This window comes from Lepidochelys olivacea (genome assembly GCF_965140295.1).
Source record: "Lepidochelys olivacea isolate rLepOli2 genome assembly, chromosome: 3".
In the NCBI taxonomy this organism is placed as follows: Eukaryota; Metazoa; Chordata; order Testudines; family Cheloniidae; genus Lepidochelys; species Lepidochelys olivacea.
The window spans coordinates 143896590-143919261 of NC_140413.1; the positions used below are offsets into that span (position 1 = coordinate 143896590).

At 39.2% G+C, this 22672-nt stretch overlaps 1 protein-coding gene across 1 annotated transcript in view; it reads left to right on the forward strand.

Annotated features, from left to right (window-relative positions):
- The window catches only part of PRKD3 (protein kinase D3), a 78950-nt gene extending 56861 nt beyond the window's left edge, over positions 1–22089 (forward strand). The window contains exons 11-19 of the mRNA XM_084622911.1: positions 171–447; positions 3769–3821; positions 4601–4673; positions 9411–9517; positions 10170–10331; positions 10830–10928; positions 15664–15931; positions 17140–17225; positions 18183–22089. Coding sequence (XP_084479037.1) covers positions 171–447; positions 3769–3821; positions 4601–4673; positions 9411–9517; positions 10170–10331; positions 10830–10928; positions 15664–15931; positions 17140–17225; positions 18183–18356 — 1299 coding nt within the window. The 3' untranslated portion in view covers positions 18357–22089. The remainder of the gene's footprint in view (positions 1–170; positions 448–3768; positions 3822–4600; positions 4674–9410; positions 9518–10169; positions 10332–10829; positions 10929–15663; positions 15932–17139; positions 17226–18182) is intronic.
- The last annotated feature ends 583 nt before the right edge of the window (positions 22090–22672 follow it).

Sequence of the window (22672 nt, forward strand, 5' to 3'; positions counted from 1 at the left end):
GTATATAGCAGTTTGGAAAAATTGTGGCGTTTGTAGCAATATGAAGTTTGACATTACCAGAACATCCCGTTCAGTAACTGTAATGACTCTTAACTTCAAGAAAGAAGTTCCAATATGTTATAGCTACATGTACGTTTTCAATTTTTTTAATGCTTCATATTTTTCTTCAGGAGATCCCACTTTCAGAAATTCTCCAGGTGAATCAGCCTCGAGATTTCTCAAACATGGTGCAGGGCAGCAACCCACACTGTTTTGAGATCATCACTGACACCATGGTATACTTTGTTGGCGAAAATAATGGCAACAGCCATCACAATCCTGTTCTTGCTGCCACTGGAGTTGGACTTGACGTAGCTCAAAGCTGGGAGAAAGCCATCCGTCAGGCTTTGATGCCAGTCACTCCTCAAGCTAGCGTGTGCACTGCAGCAGGACAAGGAAAAGATCACAGTAAGCAGGCAGACAAGGCACTGTTGTTCATATACTGAAGCTGTTACTGATTTAGGCTCCAGTTCAGTAAAGCATTTAAGCATGTATTTAAAGTAAAGTATTCATGTAAATGCTTTGTTGAATTGGGGCCTTACTTAATTTTTAGACACATGTAGAATTTTATTTTAATTGTGAAAAGAAACCTTTTCACCTGTTGTAGCACCAAACAGTAGTTAAGAATCTGTTGTCATTTCTATCATGAATGCATATTACAAAACCTTTATTGTAGGACTGTAAAAGTCACACGTAGCTGATGCATTTAATACAGATCATGACTAAAGTACTTCTTTTAATATAAACTTTAAAAAAAAATGGGTTGTTACTTTAAGTGAAATTTCTTTAAGTTTGTGAGATTTCAGATACTTTGTGGTACTGTCCCCCTCATCCCTTTCACATATGTAATGCCTCTTTGTAGTTATACCCTAGCTGTAAGAACAAGGAAGGGAGCCGATAATGGAATGTAAATACTGCCAGTGGTGGGATGAACTCCTTCTGCACTGAAGTTGTAAAAAGGCAGAAGAAAGGCACCACCCTTCCTTCTTCACCCTTCTTCTTCACACAGCACATCAGATTCACTGTCCCTGGTGTACTGAACACCAGATATTCCAGGTCATTCTCTCCAAGTACCTCCTTGGAGCCTGTTGGCAACAGCATTCATACTGTTACCCTGCTCAGGCTTATGCTTCCACACTTGAGTTCTCCCTCAATGCTGTCCACTGCTGGGGCCCACCTGCTCCTTCGTCCGCCTATTGTTGTGTCACTAAATTTGCAAGGAATCCTGGGATAAATTAATTTACCCCTGACAATATCAAATCCCTACCTATTCTGTGTAGGTAATGATATCGACAGCAGAGTGATACTCAGATGCTGCCCTCAATCAATGAGTGAAGGTATATTCTGAAAACAAAATATGCTCTCAAATTAGTGTGATGTATATCTAGCAAACACCATATTGGTATTTAATTATGGAGAGGTATTGTTTCTGTGAAATGTGATTGGTTACTATAGCTGTTTTACCATTCTTTTAAATATATCTATCATCTTCTGAGTTTTAACTCTAAGAGACTAATATAGGCAGAAGCCCTTTTTAGTATTTAAAAAGCCAAAAGTAATTATTTGTAATCCTTTTGATAACATGATATATCCTGGAAACCAGTGACTTCAGTGCATTTGTTAGTTAGTGAATATCAGTCTGACTATAGACATTAAAATTGTCTATAAAAGGGACATAGATAGCTTAACAACTACATACATCCATCAAATCACGTGAAAAATCCTTAGAAATTTGTTTTCTAGGCACCGTTTTTCATATCTGCACTGCCGATTTAGTATTTTGGTTTATATATGCATGTAAGGAGCTTGCAGATGATTCTTCCCTTAATTGATGAATCACTGACATACTACTGTTCCTCAAAAAGGGTGGCTCTCCGGGTCTTTGTTTTAATAAATTAGAAGGCAGAGCTCCCCAGTTGGTGTAGCTTCACTTAAAGTAGGAGGGAAGAAGACTGGAGGTAGATTCAGTGAACTTTTATGTCATATAATTGTACACAGTATAGTTATAGCTGTGTCGGGTCCTGGATGTTAAAGTCAAGGTGGGTGTGGGTTAGGCAATATCTTTTATTGGATGAGCTCTGTGGCTCAAAAGCTTGTCTCTTTCACCAACAGAAGTTGGTCCAATAAAAGATCTTACCTCACCCACCTTGTCTTGCTAATTAACTTATATAGGCAGCTTCTGAGGGAGTACTTTGAATGTAAAGTAATGATGTTGTTGGGTAGAATAAGTTATGCTCTTAAGTCTCCTCAGATATGTGATCAGTGGAGAACTGTCAGTCTACATGTTGTTTTTTATACATGAATCAGCTTACCTGGAAGGGGCCGTTAGTTGATCACTGTCCTCCTGCATGGTAACTGGACTGATTTCATGCTCTCTAAGCATCTCTATAGATGGGTGTCACATGTAGTCTTAAATATCTCCAGTAATGGTGATTTTACAAAGTTCCTCTTCCTTTTAACCTACTTTATCCTTACTGCAATTTAGACTATGTATATTTTGATGTTATTTTCTAAATCTTACAATTTTTGTTTCTCACTTCTTGAATTCAACTGTTTCTTGGCCAAAATTGAATACTTTGTCCCAACTAAGGCCTAACCAGTCTCGAATAGAAGAGGACAGTCATTAGACACGCATGAACCTGTAGAGGTTCTTGTTCAGGTACAATATTCAGAGGAACCTAGTCCCAGTGAGTTGGTATTTGTTACCATGCCAGTTCTGTAGAGCCTTGCTTTGAGGGTGGAGCATTGATGACAAGAGAGGAAGCAACAGGCTTTCTCTTTGTGCTTTTGAATTGTGTTCCTAGAGTTCAAGGCTCTTTCTGGTTTGGAACATGCCTGACATTCATATTGTCCAGGGATTTGTTCAGCATACTCTGAAAGTTCACTTGGCAGATTGGTCTTTGTCCTTTTGTCTGAGAAGTTTGACTCCAGCCTGAAGACAAAGGAAAAGGCAATTGTTGCTATGTTTTGTCTATTTTCTTGCCTTGTACATTATGAGGGTATACTCCTAAACTTCATGTCTAAGTTGGTTCTCTGCTGAAGACTTAGAGTAGAAATTTTCTGTGCTCTGAACTTCCATGTCTGCTTCTTTTACTTGAAGAGGTCTCTGATCAGTCTTCCAGATTTGCTCTCAAATTTAGCAGATTTATGTCCTCCTTCAGCAGATCTACAAAACTAACATTTAGAATAGAACTTACACAGGCAATATTTTCTAAATTATCATGCTCGTCTGTATCTTGCTTGACTTGATATTTTCCTTCCCTTGGTTGCTTATATTTACCTACTTAATTGCATATAAGTTCCTTAACTCTGCAGACAGCTAACAATTCCTTTTGGTTAAGATAAATGATCTGTTTTACTTTGTCACTTGATTACTTTTCTGTTTCACTACCAGAGAATTGCTGCAATTTACGATGCAGTAGGCAAATTACTTTCATCTTCAGTTTCCAGCTCCTGGTCTTGTACAAATTGTTCTAATCTTTAACCTCTTTTCCCATCAGTTTTGGCATTTTACTAATCCTGAACTATTGCTTCACAAAACAAAACCCAGACCAGTTTGTCTAAATCAACATGTGACTTTGGAGTCTGAATATATATTTTTCTGCAGAACACCAGTGCACAGCCTTTCACCCTAGCTACATTGCTAGAAGTCTGTTAAATGATTTTTAACCAGTAACAAAACTTGACTTTTTATTCTGTTAAAGTGTTATACTTTCTTTCTTATTGCAGAGGAATTATCTCTTAGCATCTCTGTTTCAAATTGCCAGATCCAGGAGAATGTGGTGAGTCATGTGCAAAAATAGTATTATGTACCCAAACTCTTTTAAAGCAATTGATAGTAAGAAAGAATGTCTCATAAAATGGTCAAGGGAAAACACCTAAAGGTTTTACAGCCATGGAACTCTCTATTCTCAATAGGTACATAAAAGCAGTCTCCCTTATTGACATAATTGATATTTTGGTGAGTGTGTGTCATCATATGTAATACAATGACTAGAATTTCCTTAGAGAAAGTTCCTTCCCCTGTATATCTATTTCCAAATTAATGATGCGCACACACAATGGGAAACCTATATTTGTAGGTGATGCAATTATGCTCCAAATACTTCGGCTGAATTTTTTATATTTTCATTTACTTAAGGGCCGGAGATATGAGTGAAAAATAATCTTAGTAGACAGGTTTTTAACCTTTTGTTTGACTGTCTTTATTAGAACCCAGAACAGATTGAACTAAAAGTGTGTTCTGGAATTTTTAAGAATGAGAGAGCGGATATTCAGTGACATTCAGAATAATAAGTGGATGTTATGTATATATGTCAGTTAGTACAAAATTATTCATTTTCTTTACTGTCACCATAGTGTTAAATACAATGAGGCAGATACGACAACTTAAATTAGCTTTGAATCTGCCCCATAGTTTTAAAATAACCAAAGCAACTTTAATTTCAAACTGTTTATTGAAAGCATGATTAACAATTTAGCCAGTACCATTGAATTTCCAAATGGACATTTGTTCTCTGATTGCTCCTAATGTTTGCGGCTTATCTCTTTCATGCAATAGGATATCAGCTCTGTATATCAGATCTTTGCTGATGAGGTCCTAGGTTCCGGTCAGTTTGGCATTGTATATGGAGGTAAGTTACTGTGAACTTTTGCTATGTATGTGCTCATGCTGGGGTGTAGTTGGCTAGTGTCCGTATATTAGCTACAGTCACATTTCATATATTACTCATATCTGAGTTGTCCCAATGACATACAGCTCTGCTGCCATAATATTTCATGTTAAAATGCTTAAGTTACAACATATTATTTGTTTGTAATGTGAAATCATGAGCAAATGAAATTCTGGAAACAAGACAAAATCATCTGAACAGTCTTGCTAGTTTTCTTCCATTTCATGTCTCCTCTTCCCAGAGAAGAATCATTGTTACCTTTTAAGACTCCACCTATCAGAAAGCAAGAAAGGAGGCAAAAGAACAGTAATTAAACAAAAAGAAAAGGAGTACTTTGTGGCACCTTAGAGACTAACAAATTTATTTGAGCTGGCTATGTAGACTCCCTCCTCAGGCCCTACGCTACCAGCACTCCCAGCTATCTTCGAGACACAACTGACTTCCTGAGGAAACAACAATTCATCGGTGATCTTCCTGAAAACACCATCCTGGCCACTATGGATGTAGAAGCCCTCTACAGCAACATTCCACACAAAGATGTCCTACAAACCGTCAGGAACAGTATCCCTGATAATGTCACAGCTAACCTGGTGGCTGAACTTTGTGACTTTGTCCTCATCCATAACTATTTCACATTTGGGGACAATGTATACCTTCAAATCAGCGGCACTGCTATGGGTACCCGCATGGCCCCACAGTATGCCAACACTTTTATGGCCGACTTAGAACAATGCTTCCTCAGCTCTCGTCCCCTAATGCCCCTACTCTACTTGCGCTACATTGATGACATCTTCATCATCTGGACCCATGGAAAAGAAGCCCTTGAGGAATTCCACCATGATTTCAACAATTTCAATCCCACCATCAACCTCAGCCTGGACCTGTCCACGCAAGAGATCCACTTCCTGGACACTACGGTGCTAATAAGCGATGGTCACGTAAACATCACCCTATACCGGAAACCTACTGACTGCTATTCCTACCTACATGCCTCCAGCTTTCATCCAGACCACAGCACACGATCCATTGTCTACAGCCCAGCTCTATGATACAACTGCATTTGCTCCAACCACTCAGACAGAGACAAACGCCTACAAGATCTCTCTCAAGCATTCTTACAACTACAATACCCACCTGCTGAAGTGAAGAAACAGATTGACAGAGCCAGAAGAGTACCCAGAAGTTACCTACTACAGGACAGGTCCAACAAAGAAAATAAAAGAACGCCACTAGCCATCACCTTCAGCCCCCAACTAAAACCTCTCCAACACATCATCAAGGATCTACAACCTATCCTGAAGGACGACCCATCACTCTCACAGATCTTGGGAGACGGGCCAGTCCTTGCTTATAGACAGGCCCCAACCTGAAGCAAATACCAGCAACCACACAACAGAACCACTAACTCAGGAACCTATCCTTGCAACAAAGCCTGTTGCCAACTGTGTCCACTCAGACATTCTTGTCAACCGCTGGAAATGGCCCACCTTGATTATCACTACAAAAGGTTTCCTCCTTCTTCCCCCCCCCTTCCTGGTAATTTCTTACCTTAAGTGATCGCTCTTGTTACAGTATGTATGGTAACACCCGTTGTTTCATGTTCTCTGTGTATATAAATCTCCCCACTGAATTTTCCACTGAATGTATCTGATGAAGTGAGCTGTAGCTCACGAAAGCTTATGCTCAAATAAATTTGTTAGTCTCTAAGGTGCCACAAGTACTCCTTTTCTTTTAGCGAATACAGACTAACACGGCTGCTACTCTGAAACCAGTAATTAAACAGTCAATGTAAAGAAAGAAAACGTCCTTTCCATTTTGCCTCCATTGTCTAGAAAGCATGGAAACTTTAATTCTTCTGTATATTAGTTGTGCTATTAATACTCTTCTTACTCTGAAAATTTTGTGATGGAGATATAAGTTGATGGGCTGGTAGCTGTCCACCATTCTTGACAGAAATTTATTTTGCATCTGGACTCCATGGAAAGTGGTAGCATGACATTTTGTGTAAGGATTCTCTTTTAAGTTCAGATTGTGGGGTGGGAAAGAGAGATTGTGACAGAATTAGACAGTTTTCCCTGTTTATCATTTTTTGATCTACTCCCAGAATTATGCTGTCCTTTGTATAGAAACTCATCTTGATGTTTACAACAATTACTCCTTGGTTCAATACTTCTTTTAGCCAATGTGTTTAATGCTTGTATGAAGCATTTGTCCAAATTCTTTTTTAGTTCACGCCACCATTTACACCATGCATGCATGCTGTAACACATTTAAGATACTAAAATCACAAAGAAAATGGGAGCGCAAGAAAAGAGAATATAACCAAAGTCTTACGTTCTGACTGCATTGATCTATTTATTGCTGAGACAAAGTTGGGTGAGGTAATATTTTATTGGACCAGCTTCTGATGAAAAGAGACAAGCTTTTGAGCTTACACAGAGCTTTTTGTCTCCAGAAGAAGAGCTCTGTGTAAGCTTGAAAGCTTGTCTGTCTCACAAACAGAAGTTGGTCCAATAAAAGGTATTACGTCATCCACCTTCTCTTGCTAACATCCTGGAATCAACACTGCTTCACTATTTATTGCCAACAGTTCATAGATTGGATCTGGTAACCATTATACCATAAATAGGAATATTCTTATTCATTTAAAATTTGGATATACAACCTTCTAGTTAACATACAGTGAATAAAATACTTTTGGTTTCATTTTTGTGTTCCCGTATTTTTAGAAAATTTCTCACAGAAATAATTAAACCAATAGGATGCTCTAGGTATATGAGAAATTTTTGCTTTTTTGCAGAATGTAGGACAAAATTTTGAACTTGTAGATACTGAAAATCAAATACATTTTGAGGTATTGATATCTAGCTTTTCTTTCTGTTTGCCCCTTTATTCACATTACCTTTAATTTCTAAAAGGTGTTAACATTTTTGTGGGGTTAGGGAGGAAATTTGGGTGATCTCTTACTGGTGTATGATTTGACAGCAATACCATATCAAAGGGCTATGTTTAAAGCCATTTTGAACCCACATAGAGTATTTAATGTTAATCCTTCACCTGTGTGTGAGCACAGCTCCAGTTTGTTCTCTTTACTTAACCAAATATTGTCTCCTGGTTCTTTAATCAAGTCCAGTATCCAGAAGGAATATGTCTAGTCCACTATTGACTTTATTTTTGTGGCATTTTGGTATAATGTGATGTTTAGTGGAGTTAGAACCTCTTCCTTTGAATTTTATATATATATATTTAACCCTTACAGGTGGCTATAATTTATGTCATTTTAAGAATTGCTGTATGTCATCCGCGGGTTTTATTTGGTATTGATACTGGATGCCTCAAAACAGATCTCCTAAAATCCTTGGAAGGATTTCAACCTTTATGCCATTTCTTCTGTCAGCCCAGGATATATTGCAAGCTTTTCATTGTATTAGTCTCTTCTAATCTGATTTAATTGTTTTTACTTTTCAACTATGAAGTCTGTTTGGCTACTTTGTTGCCATTTGGAACTTCAGTCAGGCCTCCATTAAGTCTACTTCATTTTGTCCAGTGGAAATAAGCCCTTTTTTTAACCATTTATTCATCATGTAAATCTTTAAGGCAGGTACATTATGTTGATTGCTCCATGCAACAACCTTCAGGAGCAATTACTAAGCCATGACCACCAGTCCTGAATACAGAACTCCAGGTGAGGTCTAGCTAGGTTGTTTATATAGCAGTAGTTTGACCTCCTTGTAGTATTTGTCTAGCAGTGCACCGTAGTATTCTCTGTGCCTCTTATACTATAGCTGTGGACTTTTCTGTGTATTTTATACATTTTTCTAAAATATTTTTCAGCACTTTCACTGAGCAGACATTCCCTTTTGTTTTTGTTACAATCTCATTCTAGATTTAACATTGATGTATGTTAGATTACTAAGGTCCTTCTGTGTCTGACCTCATTAACCTGCCCTCTTCATTGAGGGGTTAATCCTGACATTACAGGAAACAACTGAGCATGGGTGGGGGTGCTGGGTGGGCAGCTGCCGATTAGCATTTGAGACATCCTGTCTGTGTAGGGTATAATGTTTTCTATTGAGGTGAAACATCACACACCCACACCCCCGATCAGCCGGTTTTCCCTACCAGTCATTTAGAGCTTTCAGATGGCAGCACACCTGCTTTGGGCTACTGTATCCCTCTTCATGTAGACTATACCCTGTTGGGCATATGGCATGCCAGCCAGTGAATTAGCTGGATGTACCTTCTAGCACATTCCTGCACACTGTGGAAGTATCCTTTGGCTGCTGGGACAACAGGAGAGAAGAATCCTTACACCTTTTTCCATCTCACCCTGAGCATCAGCATAGAAGAGGCCAGGATTTTATGGGCTTATGTGACACTTAATGGTGCATAGGTCTTTTGCAGGTCATCTGCATGGGGTGAAATTCACCTAATATATTTAGTATCAATGCACAGATTGGACAGCAAAGCGACAGTCACTTTAAATTTATGCTGCAGAAGAATCCTGCATTTCAGGATTGAGAGTACTTACTGTCATACTTACATTCATATCTCAGTTACAATTTTCAACTCAGATGTGTATTAACATTTATGATTGTGAAAAAAGTACCCATTTCCACAAAGAGGAAAGCTTTCAACTGTAATTTTGTTAATGAATGATTTTCTGCTGTTTGATGGGTGGTACTGCTTTTCTGTTAGGAAAACATAGGAAGACTGGACGGGATGTGGCTATTAAAGTCATTGATAAGATGAGATTCCCTACAAAACAGGAAAGTCAGCTTCGCAATGAAGTTGCCATTCTGCAGGTACAAAATAAATTTTAAATAAAATCCACATTTAAGCTTTGTGTCCTGTCAAAGGAAAAGATTATTTCTGTGATTCTATGGCATGTGCTTAAGTGCTTTACTGAGCTGGGCATAAGACCGAATCCTTGAAATCTGAGCCCAGCTGTTAGAGGGGGCTCTGAAAGACAGGGAGTCTGTGAGCAGCTGGTAGCAGAGTTGTCAGCTTATTGTTAGCAGCTGTCTACTTACTGCCAGCACGGACCGAGGGAGAAGATATACTTAGGCTTCCTGGGGCCACCCTGAAGCAACAGGCAGCAGCTGAAATTCATGTGACTTCTGTTCTGTTGATTGCATGACTTGCCCATCAATCCATACAAATGTTTGCTCTTTTCCTTTATATTCCTGTCTGATTGTATCATATACAAAATTGTCCACTTCAGATATAATTTCCCTTTCAAGACAAAAGTAATCTTAATACTGGCAATTGGCACATTTCTTTTGTTAAATCTTGCCACCTTGAAATGCCTTCTGCCTCATACCCTTTGTTTCTAATCCCTAATTCTCCATTTGTATATCCTTTCTGATTTTGTAGCTCAGGATAAGTGTAATTTTCCAACTGTTTAATCAGTGCTATATCTCTTTTGTTCTTCATGTGAATTTTGTAACTCTCTAGAATTTGCACCACCCTGGGATTGTAAACCTGGAATGTATGTTTGAAACCCCAGAACGGGTGTTTGTTGTGATGGAAAAGTTGCATGGAGATATGCTGGAGATGATTCTTTCAAGTGAGAAGAGTCGGCTACCAGAACGAATCACTAAGTTCATGGTCACCCAGGTTGGTATTCCATCTCTGTTTGCTTCTCTGAAGAAAAGGGGCCAGATTTTGGTTTCTTAAACTGGTGTGAGTAGAATTTAGGCCAAGGTATTGCCTAGATTCAATCATTATTTAAAGAAGACAAAGCTTTAACGGTAGACTTTGTATTTAATGGAAGTTGAACTGATGAGAATTCAGACTCTCATCCTAGGTGACAGTTTTCACGTTTTTTCCCTAGAGGTGTAATTGGTTATGTTTTAAAGGAGACACCTCAAATTAAGTTTTCATAAAGGTGCATGTGTGGTATAAAAATATTCAAAAACTGCCCTTCCCCAAACAAAATTAACACTAATCGTGATTTTGATCAGGAAAAAAAATAGCACTTGCACAATGTGAAAGCACAGCAAAATTGTAGAAGTCTGTACAGTTCAAAATTATTGTACAACTTTGTGTCTGATCTTTGGTGCTTAGACACTTACAGTCCTAATCATTTTGAAAATACCTTTCCTTCTTTTGTAGATACTTGTTGCTTTGAGGAATTTACACTTCAAGAATATTGTACACTGTGATTTAAAACCAGAAAATGTACTGCTAGCATCAGCAGAACCATTCCCTCAGGTGAGTGAAAATATAACAAATGTTTCATCCTAAATCACTGTTCCACTAAAGAAGAAATATAGGATTTAGAGCTTAAAAATTATCTGTCATAGGACAGTGTTACTGATGTTTTCACCCAAAATATAACTAGAATTATGTGAGCTGCCTGTTTTGTTACCTTATTACATTTTTTTCAACTTTTAGAACACTGAGGATGAAGTTTTTCACCTCTACTTTCCCTGCTCTAATGTTACTGTCCCTCTCAGTAAGTAGTAGCCTCTGCTCACTCCTTCAAAGAGAATAAGACCCCTCCACCTTTCCAACTGCCTCAGTGAGTGCTGGAAGAATACATTTTCCCAAAGCAAGCAGGTAGGGACATCGGAATTACCAATCTGGATCAGATCAGTGAATCCTTCAGGTCAGTGTCCTGTGTCTGACAGCGGCCCATAGCAGCAGCTTCAGAGGAAGGTGCAAGAAACTTTGTAGTGGACAACTGTGGAATAATCTTGCCATAGGGGAAGTTTCTTCCTGATCCTAATCAGTTAATGACTGAAATCTTCATGCTTCAGGTATATCTTAGAGGAGTAAGAGGTGACTTGATTACAGTCTATAAGTACTTTCACAAGGAGAAAATACCAGGTATTAAACGACTCTAATCTAGCAGTAAAAGGCATAGCAAGAACTAACGGTTGAAAGTTTAAACCAGACAAATTCAAATAGGAAATAAGACACAATTTTCTTTAACTATGAGGCTGATTAACATTGGAACAAACTACCAATAAATGTGGTGGAGACCCCATCTCTCACTGTCTTCAAATCAACACAGGATGCCTTTTTGGAAAGCATGCATTAGTCAAACAAACAGTTGGGGCTAGAGGGGTAACTGGGTGAAATTCTGTGGCCTGTATTATACAGGAGTTCAGATTACTTGGTTCCTTCTAGCCTTAGAATCTATTTAATCTAAAACCAAAAGAGTATATTCTGTTCTCTGAAATATAAATTCAGATATTGCAATGCAACTGTCCAGGAGACTTAAGATGTATTAGTACAACTAAGTTCTAGAAGAGTTTACCACAGTTAAATTAAAAGGACCTGGTGGCAAGAGGTTATGAATTATCTATGTATTTTGTGTACTGATTTATTGAATAAGTGTAGATGTTCTTTGACAGGTTTCAGAGTAACAGCCGTGTTAGTCTGTATTTGCAAAAAGAAAAGGAGTACTTGTGGCACCTTAGAGACTAACCAATTTATTTGAGCATAAGCTTTTGTGAGCTACAGCTCACTTAACTTAGAGACTAACCAATTTATTTGAGCATAAGCTTTCGTGAGCTACAGCTCACTTCACATCCGATTAAGTGAGCTGTAGCTCACAAAAGCTTATGCTCAAATAAATTGGTTAGTCTCTAAGGTGCCACAAGTACTGCTTTTCTTTTTGCGATGTTCCTTGAGTGATTGCACATGTCCATTTTACTTCAGGTGCCAGCCAAGTGTGCCAGAGTCGGAGATTTTTCCCTTACCGGTATCCATCAGGGTGGTACATGTGCCCTCTGTTGCTTCATGCTGCTGCACAATTATATAATGGGCAGAGCCGCCCCTGACCCTCTTCAGTCCCTTCTAAACACCCATGATCGGTGGGGTTGCTAATATTCTCTTTTTCAGGGAATTTTTCTTGTATATAGTTCGTGTACTCATCAATAGTTAGACCTTTAGAGTAAAGTTTTATGATTATTTAGCTTAGTTTTGCTTAGATTGTCAGTTCCTGCTTGTTCTGGGTGCCAACTCCTGGTACATGGGCTTTAAGGCTTGCATTGGCTGCAAGAAGTCTGATAAGTGACCCTCAGCAGTCTAAAGTGCCTCGGTGAGGGTCGCATCTCAGACTGTTCCCATATCTGTAGAAACTTCAAGCCTTGGACCAAAGGGGTGGACGTCAAGTACTTCTGCCTCTGTCAGAAGTGCCCCTCAGTACATTGCGGAGACTCTGTGCTATTCCCCTTCCCTGGTATCAAGGAAGAAGCATGGGCAATGTGTCTTGAAGGAGCCAGCTGCCTCCAAAAGATCGAGGCCACTGCCGACCCTACAGATACCACTAAGGCAAAAATCTCCGATGACCAGGCACGTGGGCACGCACACACCTAGAATGGAATGGACATGAGCAACACATCTTGAAGAGCAATGGTCACGAAAAGTAGGTAACTTTTTTCTCCAGTCTGCAGAGCCTCTTATCAGGGCTCTTTTGACACTACCATCAGAACCTAACCTGATCTTGCAGGACCACAGTCGACTCACTGCATTACAACCTGTCTGCTCTCCATCTTATGGCTTGGATGCTCTATAGTTAATGCCTTAAGAGGCAGTGTGTTCAGAGAATGTATGAAACATCTTCCTGAGTAGCTGAAAACCTAGTCAATATACTTTTCTGTTTAAGTGAAAATGATTTTCTTTATGGTCATAGCAGAAAGAAGTTTTCCAGTCTGGGCCTCTTTCCACCATGTCTTGGATTACTTGTTCTGCCTGAAACAACAAGGCCTATCCATTGGTACCATCTGGGAGCTATCTCCAGTTTCCAATCACTGGCCACTCAGTATTCTCTAATCCAGTGTTCTTAAAGAGTCTGGACAGGTTATATCTCCAGGTGGCTATATCTTTAGGGCTCAAATCTAGTGTTAACAAAGTTGATGGGTCCACGCTTTGAACTGATGGCAACCTGCTCTTTACTTCATCTATCCATGAAAGTAGCCTTTTTGATAGCTATTACCTCTGGGAGAAGAGTGGGGGAATTACAAGCCTTGGTAGCTGACCCTCCTTACACAATCTTTTATAAGGACAAAGTTACGTGCACATCCGAAATCTGTGCCTAAAGTAATATCAAAATTCCACCTCAATCAAGTGATATAATTTACAACTTCCTTTCCTAAGCCCCAATCTCATAAGGATGAAGAGACACTCCATACTTTGGATGTCAGAAGGGCGTTAGGTTTTTACTTGGACATAACCAAATTGTTTAGGTTGGCATCCCAACTTTTAGCAGTTTCAGACAGGATGAGGGCCCTTCTAGTCTCAGCACAGAGAATCTCATCATGGATTTCCTCTTACGTATGTGTTGTGACATTGTCAAAATAACCCTGACAAGCGGGGTGGTAGCAAACTCAGCAAGATCTCGGGCGATTTCTGCAGCTTTTCTAGCTCAAGTGCCCATAATAGACATATGTAGGATGGTGACTTGGTTATCGGCATACACCTTTATAACTTATTACTCTGTATCTCAGCATTCCAGAAATGATGCCTAGTTTGGACGAGTAGTCCTTCAGTTCTTTTTCAGGTAGACTCTGAAATGCACCTCCAGATTGAACTGCTTGTGAATCACTTGAAGTGAAATGGATGTGTGCAATCACTCGAAGACAAAATAGTTATAAAACTCTTCTGTAACTGTTGTTCTTCGAGATGTTTTGTACGTGTCCATTCCATGACCCTCCCCTTTCCCCTCTATAGCAGAGTCTCTCCGGTAAGGAGGAACCAAAGGGGTGTGGGGTGGCTTTATGCCATCACGAGGCAGCAGAGGGTGAATGTGTTGCCCCGACAGGTACCACTATAGGAAAAATCTCTGATTCTGGTGCAGTGGGTGTGCACATACCTGAAGTGGGCTAGACGTGTCATAAATATAAAGGGAAGGGTAAACCCCTTTGAAATCCCTCCTGGCCAGGGGAAAGCTCCTCTCACCTGTAAAGGGTTAAGAAGCTAAAGGTAACCTCACTGGCACCTGACCAAAATGACCAATGAGGAGACAAAATACTTTCAAAAGCTGGGAGGAGGGAGAGAAACAAAGGGGCTCTGTCTGTCTATATGCTGCTTTTGCCGGGGATAGACCAGGAATGGAGTCTTAGAACTTTTAGTAAGTAATCTAGCTAGGTATGTGTTAGATTATGATTTCTTTAAATGGCTGAGAAAAGAATTGTGCTGAATAGAATAACTATTTCTGTCTGTGTATCTTTTTTGTAACTTAAGGTTTTGCCTAGAGGGATTCTCTGTGTTTTGAATCTAATTACCCTGTAAGGTATCTACCATCCTGATTTTACAGAGGGGATTTCTTTATTTCTATTTACTCCTATTTCTATTAAAAGTCTTCTTGTAAGAAAACTGAATGCTTTTTCATTGTTCTCAGATCCAAGGGTTTGGGTCTGTGGTCACCTATGCAAATTGGTGAGGCTTTTTACCAAACCTTGTCCAGGAAGTGGGGTGCAAGGTTTTGGGAAGTATTTTGGGGGGAAAGACGTTTCCAAACAGCTCTTCCCCAGTAACCAGTATTTGTTTGGTGGTGGTAGAGGCCAATCCAAGAACAAAGGGTGGAATATTTTGTACCTTGGGGAAGTTTTTGACCTAAGCTGGTAAAGATAAGCTTAGGAGGTTTTCATGCAGGTCCCCACATCTGTGCCCTAGCGTTCAGAGTGGGGGAGGAACCTTGACAACATGTGAAGTGGAATGGACACGTGCAACACATCTCAAAGAACAACAGTTACAGAAGAGTTTAGTAACTGTTTTTTCTCAAGTTTGCTAGTAAGTTTCCAAAGTCAACTATGTAAAGGGAGACATCACTGAAGGAATAGGACTAACTGCTTTTTGCTTCAGTTTGTCCAGTGCAAGCAATAGTTAAATGACGGCAAATCTGTGATGCCTGATACCATACTTTTTGTTTGGACAGTTGCTCCTCTGTGAGATCTGCCAGAGATTTTTCAGTTAACAGTGCTGTATTTATTTATAGGTGAAGCTGTGTGACTTTGGTTTTGCACGCATCATAGGAGAGAAGTCTTTCAGGCGCTCTGTGGTTGGAACCCCTGCTTATCTTGCTCCTGAAGTACTCCGGAGTAAAGGTTACAATCGCTCTCTGGATATGTGGTCAGTGGGAGTTATTGTCTATGTGAGCCTTAGTGGTACCTTCCCATTTAATGAGGATGAAGATATAAATGACCAAATCCAAAATGCAGCATTTATGTATCCACCGAACCCCTGGAAGGAAATTTCTAGTGAAGGTAAAGAAATTCAAGAGAGCTTTTGCTTTTTGAGATCTTGTTTTTTATAGTATTTTATATACATTAACACTTTGGAATTCAGGTATTTTTGAATTGCATTATGAGTTTGATTCAGACACGAATGTGAAAATTGACAGCTGAATGACTCTTTGGTAAAGGCTAACATCATAGGTGTGAACCAGCATGAATTTGTGAAAGATAAACAATGTCAGGTGGGATTACATTTAAAAATCGGTCTAGAGAAAAGGGAGAACCAATAGATATAACTAGATTTCAGAAAGCTGTTGATAGAACTTGACAGAATGGCTTATTGTATAAACTCACCAAATGTGGGTTTAGCTAACTTTTCTACTGGGTGTAGAAAGTGGTGGGCTGGAGGTAAAGATGTGTACTCTTCATGAAAGCTAATGACAAGTTAAATCTGGCATAGCTATCTGTTGGGACTGATCACTTGAAACATAGGCATGCATATAACTAGAATTCTGGATCCAAACAGTCTGATCCAGTGCAATAACGAAATAGGGGTGAGTGAAGATATTCAGATCTGGATCCAAATGTTAGCAGGCTTCAAGGTTGTTCCGACCTGGGGTTTTAGCATGGGCTTATCTCTAGCTGTGAAATTCACGATGATAATAAAATAAGTGGTGTATATACATAAGACCTGGAGGGATGCCTGACAGTAGTGTGTAATGGTGGGAACTTACTGTTGAGAGAGAACACTTTAAAAAGAACTTTTCAAAAGAGTCTAAGTGGCTGAGGAGCCTAAATCTCATTGACTTCTGATGAGACGTAGGTTCTTAAGTACCCTCGTCATTTTGAAAACTTTACCCCTATTAATTTAGGACCAATATTGGTAAAGCTTCCATTGACTTCAGTCGGACTAGGATTTTACCCTCACATTAGTACATTATTTTTAACAGTAAATTTGAAATCAATAAATTAAATTTGGAGTAAATCAGTAAACTCGGTTTTGAGTAGTGTTTTTTTTTTTTAAAACAAATACTGGCTTTCTGGCTTTCTCCTAACATGAGTTAAAATTTACTGTAAAGACCATTGGCTTGCCTAAGATTCACATAATCTACATTGTGTATATATTTTAGTTAACACTTCAATTTCAAAGTTGCATGTAAACTACATTAGAGATGACAGATTTGTATTTATACTGTAGAATTTTTGATAATTTGTTTGTTCTGTGGCTTTTCCCCCAGCCACTGATTTAATAAACAATTTACTTCAAGTGAAGATGAGAAAGCGTTATAGTGTTGACAAATCTCTTAGTCACCCCTGGCTACAGGTAAGAGCTATTGCCCACTTCGTTTTCTATAAAAGCTGTGTGTAACTGTCCTTTAAGTGAATCACATTTTGAATTAAGTAGTGCGAAGGCTTTGTAAAGATTGTTTTTACTGCAACATTATGAAAATATCTTACAATGGATATCCATGAAGATGGCAACTAGAATTAATCTGAGAGAGAACTGAGCCTCATTGACCATGCTTACCTACTGTGTCCTTCCTATCTCCCCTTCCCACCTCTGGGATTCTGCCCATCTCCTTGTGTTCCTTCCCCCTGCCCTTCAGAATCTTATCTTGCCCTCTTGTTCTCTACGATACTGTTAATTTTTCTGTGTCTCAGCTTTTACTCTTTACTGTATATCTGGTAGTGGTATGGAGAGTTCATTCCCTTAGTATTGCCAATTATCAACACTCAACTCCACCTGAAATACATGGCAGAGTGAGAAGCTATTTGTTCTCAAGTAGAGAATTAAAGCAGAATTTATACCATAACTCATTTTAGAAGAGGCAAGATGAGGTGAGGGGTGCTTGTAGAAGGAAAGTGTTGGTTCAGTTTTCACTTGGGTCCCTTTTACTTTCTGATCTCTGACAACTACATAATCTCACAATTTTGCACACAGACAGACGAGAACTCTGAGGGAAAACCCACTCAATTATTTGATGGAATTACTATTTAAACTGAAAGGACAGCATTTTTACATATATCTGAAAAATGTCTGTCTTGGAATCATTACATTTTCATAAACTGTATGTAGTACTTTCACTGAAATCAGAGGGATTTAACTTATTTCAACTCAAGCCCCTTCAGGTGAACCTAATCCTGTTTGGTTTTGCACTATATCTTGTTGACTGTAGTCACCTAGTCATATTAAAGTGTAAGTATTGAATTGCTAACTTGATTTCTATGACTGTTGTGCTGCTATGGGTTTCATAAACCATTTGCCTTAATTTTTTTAAAGGATTATCAGACTTGGCTTGATCTTAGAGAGTTTGAAACTCGCATTGGAGAGCGTTACATTACCCATGAGAGTGATGATGCTCGCTGGGAAGAACATGCTTATGAACACAACCTTGTGTACCCCAAACATTTCATTATGGCCCCCAATCCAGATGATATGGAAGAAGACCCTTAATATTCGCCATGCTAACTTCATTACGGAAAGGTGCTTCAGATAGAAACTGATGTTGATACTTTTCTGGACCCATATTGCTCTTTGAATGTTGTTCAGATGATTCAGTCTACAAAACCATGAAGAATCCTGCACTGGCAGGTGGCTGGGCAAAATGACCTAACAAGTTTTTCTTCATCTCTAATTTCTTGAACTATGAAATGTGATCTGGCAATGGGATAAGCAACTTGGGTAACATTTCACTAGCTGTATGGTTACAGATGATGTTACTGAGGTGTAATGCATACAAACTGAATGCATGGTGTGAGTTTTCTGTGTTTTTTGTAGCCTATGCAATAATGAAACAATTTTTTTATGGTTTCCTTGTCCCTTATTTACTAAGCCATAGAATACTGTTTTCTGGTATTTAGATACATCTCCACTTTCCTAGTTTGTACATTGTGGAAGAGGCTGTAAAAAGAAATCAAAACCGTATACCTTGACCAAATACAACAGAAAATGCTGGATTAGGACTAATTTAAAAGATTGAATGTTGTTTGACAGGTATGCTAAAACAATCAAGGTAAAGGAACATGCTCATTTGCCACTGTTTAAGCAGTTGACTTTCTTTGCCCTGGTAGAATTGAAGGATCTTTCTCTGAAGATAAGATAGTAACACCAGATTTCATATTTCTGTTGAATGCTAACTGACAATCAAAAAGCTATGGTAGCCCTCAACATTGTCTGTTACAATAGAGCAATAAACCACAACAGGGTGTGTATTAATATGCAAGATTGGCATGTGTCTTGGGTGTGTACCAAAGGCGTTTTGTCTTAAAACCACCAAAGTAGTGCACAGATAGCATACCCACTTTTATGTAGCATATCCTTCCACTGTTGAATAACTTTTAAAAACATATTTTATGTTCATTTTAGGTTCCCCGGGCTCAGCCTGTCTGCAGTAGTTTGTGGACTGATAGCAACTCTCGATCCCCATTTTCTGTTGAACAAACTAAATTAGGAATCCTGTTGAAAAAAATCAAAATTGAGCATGAGTTAAAGGGGCTGTAGCGCCACAAACTGTTGCCAAAAGGGCAGCTGGATTCATGAACTAACAGGAGGAAGAAGCATTGCCTCCTATTTCAGCCTACCACTTTTTGCCTTCCAGTCTTTAACCTGCAATTCCACCCTTTCCCCACTTCCTAAACTTTACAGATTATGAAACTGAATTAGGAGCCCTAAACCAATTCTTAATTCAGCTTCTTAACAGAAACTTCCATTTAAACATACCCAGCCACATCTTGAGAACTGTGGCCACATGGAAAGGGAAGCAGAAGTTTCCTTCTGAAATGACGGTGCAGGAAGATAGTTTGGCAGTTAAAGTCTGCCATGTTTCAAGAAGAAAGCTTTATGCCCACTATATTAAATGGAGGCCTCCATTTACTTAGTTGTGAGTTTCTGAGGAAATTTCAGCCATGTATTATTGGAAGTTGATGCAAGACTATGCATATCACAGATAGGTCCAACTAGCTAATAAGAACTTGGCTTTGGGTAATGTCCTTATTATGGTTTTTTAAAATGTAAATTCTGTAGGTTTCAGCTGCAAAGGTAATTGAAGCCTTTGGGGTCTCCTTACTCTTCTAGGTGAGGTAATTTTTTTTGTAGGCTGACTAAAATATTTTTAATTGTAATTATCAAAATCATGGTGGGAGAGTAGACTTTTGTGCCTGGACTGATGGAAAATCATCATGAAAATACGTGGTTGCTTCAGAGTTTCAGCTGCTCTTAGATACATAAGTGAACTGGCAATGAAGTTGGTGGAAACTACCTAAGTGTATCTGAAGGAAGAACAGGGCCCATAATTGACTCTCTACCTGCTTGGCTTCCTTTAGCCTAGCCGCTGCATTTTATAGGTATCTAGGCTGTTAGCAACTAAAACCTTACGGCCAGATTCTGTACTATACCTTCACCAGTGGGAAATACAAGGTGCTGCCTTTGCACATCTGGGATACTGCCCTACTCCTGGGACTGCTCTAATGTTTGGCAGAATCCCTCCAGCCACCAGTGTCAAAGCCTTCTGGCCATTCCACCCTGACACACTCTTGCCTTGCAAGGCCATGCCTCTATTCTGAGATTTGTTCAGGGGGTTGGCATAGAGCTGCCCATACCACTCCTGCATTTGGGGAATTCTCCAGGAGATTGTTTTCTCCTTTTGTGGTGCTGGAAGAGTATAAAGGAATTGTGGTAGGAGGCAGAATCTGCCCTCTTAACCTTGCAGCCTCATTTCAGGATTGGTCCCTCCACAGAGAGTATTGAAACACCTTGTAGGCTAATGTAATGGTAGTTTTAATTTTTGACGTAGCCTGATCACCTGTGAAATCATTGGATTAGTGTTGGCCTAATTTCCTGTAAAGTTTGTCACAGCCAGGTTTTAAGAGGGAAGTGACACTCTCTTCTAGCTGCCACCATTTCTTTAGCATCTCTGAAATTTGGGCACCATGCCTCTTACGGCTGTAGTGCTTCAGACATGGTTGGGCTTTCAAACTTCGATTTTACATTGCTGAGTTGAGGCATTTCAGGGCTTCCAGTTACATTTAAAGAAACATCTTTAAAGCAGGTCAGTTGCTTGAAAAGCACAATAGCTTTTGGCGGGTCTTGTAACCAGAATGGACAGGGATGGTGTCCCTAGCCTCTGTTTGCCAGAAACTGGGAATGAGCCACAGGGGATGGATCGCTTGATGACCTGTTCTGTTCATTTCCTCTGGGGCACCTGGCATTGGCCACTGTTGGAAGACAGGATACTGGGCTAGATGGACCTTTGGTCTGACCCAGTATGGCTGTTCTTATGTTCTTAGCAGGGTTGGAGGAGAGGATGGTATCCATGGAGGAGGAAGAGGCCTAACTGCCTTCCCTCCACCCCCTGTAAAGTCTGTTTCTATTTTAAAACACAAAATGAGACCTCTTCAGTATTCCCAATTTAGGTTTAAAAACAAAATGGGAATTGAAACTGGCTTTTGGAGCCATTTGGACTCCTGGGGTTGGAAGCAGGTAGTTGAGGATTCACCCCCCCTCCCCATGCATTGGAAACAAACATTCAAATTAGTAGTAAAAGTGTGCTCCAAATTTGTTGCCCTTTTCTCTAATTCTTCTATAGTGAATTCCATAGCAGTAGGATATGTTTAAAATCCTCACCCATGATTTTAAAACTACTGAATTTTAGAATTAAGTAGCCATCTTCCAATAGCGATAAATTAAGTGTGTGCATTCCTGGATCACTGGTACACTATTAAGATAAGTAAAATACTTCAAGCCCCAGAATGCGTATGGCATGGGCCAGTACTGTAGCAATACACACCCTGTTGTGGCTTGATGCTTAAGATGAAAAATAACTGGAACATTTGTATTACTTTGATAGTTATCACACACATTTTACAAGCCATGAAATGAATTGCATAGCTTGCACTCTAACTTTTTTAATGAAAGCCTAAAACCTTTTTTATTAAATTTTAAGCTTTAAGTCACTGACTAAGAATCTGGAGTTATAATAATCAGTTGCTCCAGATGAATTTGTACCCAATGCTACATAATCATTAACCTGTTTTGAATTAAGAAGTTGCATTCATGCAAGAAATAGTGCTATGTTGATGCTAGAAAAAGCTCAAGTAAAATTTGTAGCCTCAAAAGGACACTGTCAAGTACTTTTTTTATATTTTTATACATCCATTGTTTGTAAATATCCTCTAAGCTTGAAAATAAAATTTATTTCCCTATCAGAGTTGTTGTCGTCCATTTACATGGATTCCCTTCCTTTCCCTGTGTTAAAATGTCCTTGAAAACAACTTGGGTGTGTACATACATGTTTGTGTACTGGGATCACTGATGTGAGGAACAGCTGTAGGAATAGCATTTTACTCACCTGTGCTGCTTTTTATGTTTTGTACTACTTTTTTATCCCCCTCCGATCTTTCAAAATATTTGACTCCTTAAAAATGGATTAAGAGAATCACTGACAAGGAGTGCTGGCTTTTAAACAAATATACATGTTTAGAATCCACAGGACATTCCCCAAATGTCTTATTACATCAAACAATGTTAATGTAGGTCAAGTATGCCCTGGTCTACACTAGGACTTTAGGTCGAATTTAGCAGGGTTAAATCGATGTAAACCTGCACCCGTCCACACAATGAAGCCCTTTATTTCGACTTAAAGGGCTCTTAAAATCGATTTCCTTACTCCACCCCGACAAGTGGATTAGCACTTAAATCGACGTTGCCGGCTCGAATTTGGGGTACTGTGGACACAATTCAATGGTATTGGCCTCCGGGAGCTATCCCAGAGT